The 7,099-nt window shown below is 45.2% G+C and overlaps 1 protein-coding gene across 1 annotated transcript; it reads left to right on the top strand.

Moving 5' to 3' along the window:
• Window positions 1-484: 484 nt before the first annotated feature.
• On the top strand, window positions 485-1,069 carry LOC131249529 (serine/arginine-rich SC35-like splicing factor SCL28). Its single transcript, XM_058250335.1, has one exon. The coding sequence runs from the start codon at window positions 485-487 to the stop codon at window positions 1,067-1,069; it is 585 nt and encodes a 194-aa protein (XP_058106318.1).
• The last annotated feature ends 6,030 nt before the right edge of the window (window positions 1,070-7,099 follow it).

The following is a 7,099-nucleotide window of genomic DNA, read 5'->3' as shown; positions in this document are numbered from 1 at the left end:
AATGATTTATACTTAAAGGAAATTGAAAACAATATCTTAAGAATAGTAAAGGTGTAATCGAAAATTAAAGTTAATGAAAGCAATGTATTTTATAAGAGAACTAAAGTTTGTGTTATTGTTATTCATGGCATATGCATATTTATTTTCACTATGAATTGAGACTTGAATATGGTGCGTTGTTCTATGGATGCTCCTAAAATACTCAAGAAGGTAAGACGATCGTGTCCCTTAGGTGGAAGTCTCTAAAGCTAGTAAGTATAGCGATCGCGTCCCTTGAATAAAAGACTTTAGAATTTATTGGATCCTTTTGAGTCTCATTATTGTATAGCGTCTGAGTGCAATCATATATCGAATATACACTAGAAATACAATTGGAGTATTAGTTTGACCTGCAAACGTATGAGTGACCATAACAGGTGTCACCCTCCATTCACCTAAAACTACAAATAGAAATACATACACATGCACACACAGACAAACATACATGCATATGCATATCCGAAAGTATAAGAAAGTTGTTAGAATATGCAGGTGGATTTGCTGTGAAGACATACACGTCCGCCATCTTGCCCTAGTCATCGCCATCGCCATTTTCGATGCCCTAATTGCGGATGACCGATCTCCTCGGGTCCGGAATTTTCGAACCTCCCTCGAATGGCAGTTTCTACATAGAAGAGGCAAACCTACTGCTGATTTAGGGCTCTTGTTTCCCAATCGAAAGTTATCTCCTAATGGCCTTCCTTCTTACAGCTCGAGATTGATGAGAAACTCGCCCAACTCCAGACATTTCAGCCTATTTATCCAGAATATCACCTTCGACACTTCTAGTGAGGATCTATTCCAGATGTTCAGCAAACACGGGAAAGTAATAGACGTGTATATCCCAACCATTCCGGAATCTTCGAAACCAAGGGGCTATGGCTTTGTCAGATTCAGGTACGAGCAAGATGCTAAAAATACCATGGATGTGCTCAATGGCAAAACAATCGATGGCAGAATAGTAGATGTGAGATGGGCTAGAGACAGGGGGCCTTCCGACAGAGCCAACCATAGCCAATTCAGTACTTAACAGGTAAAGCAAAAACACCATCAGGCTTCTACCATCTCTTATTTGGGAGCTCTGAATAGGGCAGCAGATAACCATTCGAGGACAACACATTCAGAGGAAGACAATGCTACTGTGGCAGATCGAAGAGCAGTAGAAACAACGTCAAGCATTGACTTTAGGGGTGGTCATCACCGTTTCCAAGCCCAACATTTCCATCCTGAGGATTCGGAGTGCAATCAATACATCATGTTTTGGCCCTTCTATTTGTGAAGTCACGAGAATTTCCCCCATCAAATTTCTTCTCATATGGAGATCTAAGCAGGCATTTGACGGTTTCCTTCTCGATTCTGAGTTACATAAATCCATCGATATAAAATCAGTAGTTAAATGGACCCCAGGGTAGGTTTTTGGAGGAGAAGGTATTTGGGTGAGACTGTTCAGAATACTGGCTCATGCCTGGATGGAGTCAGTTTTATTGGACCTAGGAAATCAACTGGGAAGGGTAACGCAGATTGATCCCATCAGCGCATACGACATTTTCCAATCTTTGCTCGAGTCAGAGTTGCTATTAACCCTGGCACGAATCTGCAAAGAGCTCTCAAGCTCCAAGTTCTTGGTCAATGTTTCCCTATTTTGGCAGAGGTGGAATCGTTCTATATTACCAACACCATTCACAATAGCTCCCACATCCCAATTGAAGTCCAGGCTGTTAAAGAGAGCACAAAGGATTGGGTCCAGAGAAAGTTCAGCTCCTCTCTGTCGGCCCCTCCGGAACGCCCGGTAAGTGTTTGTGAAAAAGACGACGTTACAAACCAAGCAAATGTCGGCAATGAACTGCATGAAAAAGTAAGCATCATCGAGGTAAGAAACAAGGAATTTGAGACTCATGAGGCTGATATGGGATCTACTGAAATCCGAGTGGGAGATCAAACTCCAACCGCTCTCAGAGGTGCTACTTTGGCTCTTCGCTGCAATCAAGACATAAACCTCTCTCATCCTTCTACGACTGGCATGGATCCCTGTATTGGCAAAGAATCTCCTAATTGCCCCAGCCCATCGATGCTTCAAATATAGGATAAATCTCCAGCTTCCATGATCAATCCACGAGCAGACCGGATATGTATGGCCAAGATTACTTCAGCTCTGTTTCCTAACGAAAAAGTCACTGATCAAATCACTCCAGAAGATAGACAGGAAGATAAAACTACAGCCACAACCACATTCTTGAAGGAGCTGGAGCAGAGTTTAATTCGCCGTTCAAGATCTCAAGGGAACTCACCATTCAGTCTCGGCTCCCAGTCGAAAGGAGAAGCTAGTGACGAGGAACCTGAAGGCGATTTCATATTGATTATCTCAGACAGAGTGCTCAGAGATTATCACAAGTCAGATTTCTTAGAGAAGACTGAACTCTGCACTTTCTTTGTTAATGAGCCGCTCTCCCTGAAAGATGTGGCCAGGCTGCCAAACCCAGGCCAGGAAATCAATTTGTCTCCTTATTTCGCATCGCCCTGAAATATGAATGCAAATAGGATTCTCCACCATGAGCCAGAGATCACCGTAGAGGTTTTAGATAGGTGGGAAGACTGTGATGTAGCCCAAGCTGCCCCCCTGATAAGATTCAAGAGAAGGAAACCACCAACTCTGACAAGCCAAATCTGAATCCTCAGGAGCAGCCTAGAGTCAAAGTTGCCAAAGCGTCTAAGAGAAGAGGGTGAATCCTCTACTACAGGGGTGAATGGGAATCCAGGCTTAGAAGATCAAGGCGCAGGGCTATGAATACTGGTTGTGTAATGGATGGATAAGATCCTAATTTAGAATGCCCGGGGAATTGGTAACAAAAGAACAATCAGAACCTTGAAGAGAATGATCAGACGTAATAACCCCTTGATTGTGGTGATTTTTGAACCGATGCTCAGGGATGCTTACAGAATTAGAGTTGGCTTAAATCTTGGTTTCCACCTCTCGTTCTTTAATGATAATGAGGGTGGAAAAATCTAGTTTTTCTATAAAGATTTCTTAACTTGCTCAACTTTTAAAGCTTCTAACCAATCCTTAACTATAAAGATTCAGGTGCAGCATATTCAACTGTCTGTTTATCTCACTTCTGTTTATGCCAGCTGTTCTAGAATTCTCAGGAGATCTCTCTAGGACGACTTAGCTGATCTGTCGTCATCTCTCCATAGCCCGTGGGGAGTGGGTGGAGATTTCAATGCGATCATTAATGCTGCAGAAAGACGGAGCTGTGGTGAGTTTGACATGCAAAGCGCTAGGGAATTCGCTGAGGTGATCGAGAATGCTGGGCTGGTTAACGCAGGGTTTGTAGGACCACGTTTCACGTGGTGCAACAACTAGGCGGGTTCGGCTAGAATCTAGGCGAGGCTTGATAGAATGCTCATCAATGCTCCATGGACTTCCTCTTTTCTGTGTTTCCAAATCGAGCACCTTCCATGGGTTAACTTCGACCACAATCCCCTTCTACTGGACTTCCCTCCCCAACCCACTAACAGCCCAAGGCCGTTCAGATTTTAAATGATGTGGACAAGGGATGATGCGTTTCTACAGGTAGTTAAAGCAGCTTAGGATAAAGTTAAATCTTATCACCTGGTTTTCAATGTTCTTGTTACGCTTAAGAGTGTCAAGGCTGAGCTAAAAGTCTGGAACAAGGAACAATTTGGCAATATTTTTGATCAGATGAAAGCAGCTGAAGCAGAGCTTAAAGCGTCCAACCTTCGGTTGTAACAGCCCTTTACCAATCCGAGCCAAAGTAACAATATTCAGACCAGATTCCAAGTAGCCACAAATCGTCTAGCTCAACTAGAGATCAAGCAGGAACTATTTTTGAAATAGAAAGCGAGGAATAGTTAGTTAAAGGAGGGAGACCGGAACTCTAAGTTTTTCCATGCGGTCACAACAGAGTGACAACGCAGAGCTAAAATCAGCAAAATCATGCTAGATTCTGGAGAAGAGTTAATAGACCAGGAAGAGATCAAGTGGGAGGCAGTGCACCATTATGAAGAGAGATTTTCTGGGAACCCCATCAGTGAGGAGTCTACCCTGCTAGATTCGGTCCCCCATTTGCTGACGTAGGAGATGAACGACTGGCTTATTTTGCCCCCTTCCTTACTTAAAGTCAAACGAGCAGCTCAGTCCATCTCGAGAGAGGGAGCCCTGGGCCCTGACTGTTTTTCTGGTGTGTTTTTCTTCTCCTGCCGGGACATTATCAGTCAGGATATCCACAAGGCGATGTGATCTATTTCTTCCAGGGGAAAAGTTGCCTCGGGCGGTCAACTCTACCCTTATTTGCCTCATCTCCAAGGGACCCACCCTAAGAAGATGGTCCGACTATAGACCAATCAGTTTATGTAATTGCCTATACAAAATTCTATCGAAGATAATCGCGCTTAGGTTGAACCAGTTGCTGCCTTCCCTGGTTTCAGCTGAGTAAGGTGCTTTCATCAGGGGACGTTTGATCTCCGAAAACATCGCACTCTCTCAGGAGCTGTTTAGAGACTTAAATAAAAAGAGCAAAGGAGGTAACATTGTTCTGAAATTAGATATGGAAAAGGCATACAATAGGATGGATTGGGTCTTCCTTAAACAAGTTCTTGGGCGATTTGGTTTCAGCCAAAAATGGACGAGCCAACTGAGGGTTTTTTCAAGTCCTCGCGAGGGCGGCGGCAGGGGGACCTGCTGTTTTCAAGCCTCTTCATTCTCTACGCAGATGTGCTTAGCCATGGCCTTAATCTTCTCATGTCGACAGGGTAATGTTCTCCATTCGCTCAAAGAAGGGGCTACCCGACGATTTCCCACCTCCTCTGCGCGGACGATACCCTGCTCTTCCTTAACAGTGGTTTAGCCTCCCTACATAAGACTAAGGCTTTGTTGGACGAGTATCAGAGAACGTCTGGCCAATGCATCAACCATGGGAAAAGCTTATTCTTTTGCTCTGATAAGATCACGACGTCCAGAGTTAGGGCCATTTCAAACCTTCTTAGTATTGCAAGGTTAAATGGCCCTTTCCTCTACCTAGGGGTTCCCCTGGCAGTAAATAGACTGAAGGCAAGTGCCTTCAAATCCTTGGTTGACAAAGTGGAGGGACGGATCAGCGGTTGGAAAACAAGATTTCTGTCGTAAGCAGGGAGAGCAGTCCTCGTTAAACATGTGCTGGGGAGTATTCCCATCCATTTTATGGCAGCTTCCGCCCTCCCGAAAGTGGTCCTGACTGAGCTGGAGAGAAGGTTTGCCACCTTTTTCTAGGGATGGACTGATGGGAAGAGAAAATTACATTGGAGAAATTGGAAGACTATTGTGCAGCCAATAGATGAAGGTGGGCTTGGCATTCGAAAACTGTCTGAAACCAAACCCGCGCTACATTTAAAGTTTGCTTGGTCCTTCAAGTTCCACAATGATTCTACCCTTTGGGCTTCCTACATGGCAGCGAAATATGCCCACCAACAGCTCTCTGATATCCCAGGAGGTTACACTAGACTCGGATCGCTGTTCTGGAAGACGATTTCTAGGTTACTATCGTTCATTGAAGCTAATGTTTAGTGGGAGATTGGTGCAAGGAACAGTAATTTCTGGACGTCGAACTGGACGGGTCTTGGTCCGCTCCAGAACCTGGCGTTAGGAGACATCCCGGTTGACATTCTTCCTCTAAAAGTCAACCAATTCCTAGGTCCTGATGGTCCTCTCCCTCCCTCTCGAGTTCTCTCCCTGCTTCCCCAAGAAGCTGTTGATCATATTTTTTAGGGTGGGTTTTGCCTTTCTAAAGGTCCTGACACTCCCTTATGGCCGCTCTCTCCTTCTGGCATTTTCACTGTTAAATCGGCCTGGGTGGCAAGCAGACCGATGGCTCCTAGGAATGTATGGGCAAGGTAGGTTTGGAACGAAAATTTGCCATCGAAGATTTCTTTGTTTTTTTGAAAGCTGCTCCACAAAGCCATTCCAGTGGAGATAGCGGTGCAATCCGGGGGAATTTCGCTTCCCTCAAGCTGTATTTGTTGCAGCATTGGCTCGGTGCGAGGCCCTTCGGTGGAGTCCCTTTCTCATCTTTTCTTGAACGGAGACTTGGCCACGGTAGTTTGGAATTTCTTTGGATCGTCATTTGGTATCTCAGTCCTGCAGGCCCCTTCAGTGGAAGCTAGAATAATTCAATGGAGGAGGTCCTATTCGGGCCACACCTCGCCTCCGATCTCCCAAAACCTGGCACCTGCGTTCATCTGGTGGGAATTGTGGAAAGCCAGGAATGGAGCTGTCTTCGATGAGAAAGCTCCTACGGTTGCTACTGTGATTGCTCAGGTGTCATGGTGGCTTTCCACGAGTCGATCAATTTTGTTCCCTCCTAGATCCTTGTTTGGTGGGTTGCCAATTAAACACTCGGTAGTGACTAGGCGGAAACCACCTTCGGGTTGGTTTAAAGTCAATGTGGATGGGTTCTCAAGAGGAAATTCGGGTTTGGCGGGGGGTGGAGGTATATGTAAAAATGAGAAGGGAGACGTAATCTTCGGTTTCTCGTTTGGTTATGGGGTGATGTCAAACATTGGAGCAGAATTGAGAGCGACTCACGACGAATTATCTCTATGTATTAGCAAAGGTATCTGCAACATGGTGGTAGAATCAGACTCAGACTTAATGGTTCGGGCTTTCAAAGGAAATGCGGGCCTAGGTTGGAAATGGAAAGGCTGGCTATTTAGAACGGAGAGGCTTCGCCGCCTCGGTCAAGTGGAGTTCTCACATATTTTCAGGGAAGGTAATGCCCCAGCGGACGTGCTTGCTCGGCTGGGGAGCTCGTCCCAATCCCGTCTTTGCTATCCAAGCAACAACGTTATTCCCAGCCAGGTCAGAGGGCTTCTTTTCTTGGATAAGGTCAGCTTAGGTGCTGTCAGGCGCAAGTAACCCCTCCTGGATTGCGGCTTTTTCGTCGCATCTTCATGATTCACTCTAGTCCCTGAATTTTGTTTGTTACGATAGGTCTTCTGTTGGTCCTTTTTTTCCTTGGGAGACCCGAATGTATTTTTTGTCCAGATCAATATATTCGTCATTTGTTTA

This window comes from Magnolia sinica, chromosome 6, assembly GCF_029962835.1.
Source record: "Magnolia sinica isolate HGM2019 chromosome 6, MsV1, whole genome shotgun sequence".
Classification (NCBI taxonomy): domain Eukaryota; kingdom Viridiplantae; phylum Streptophyta; class Magnoliopsida; order Magnoliales; family Magnoliaceae; genus Magnolia; species Magnolia sinica.
The sequence above is the reverse complement of the archived record's forward strand: the minus strand, read 5'-3'. Positions and strand labels throughout refer to the sequence as shown.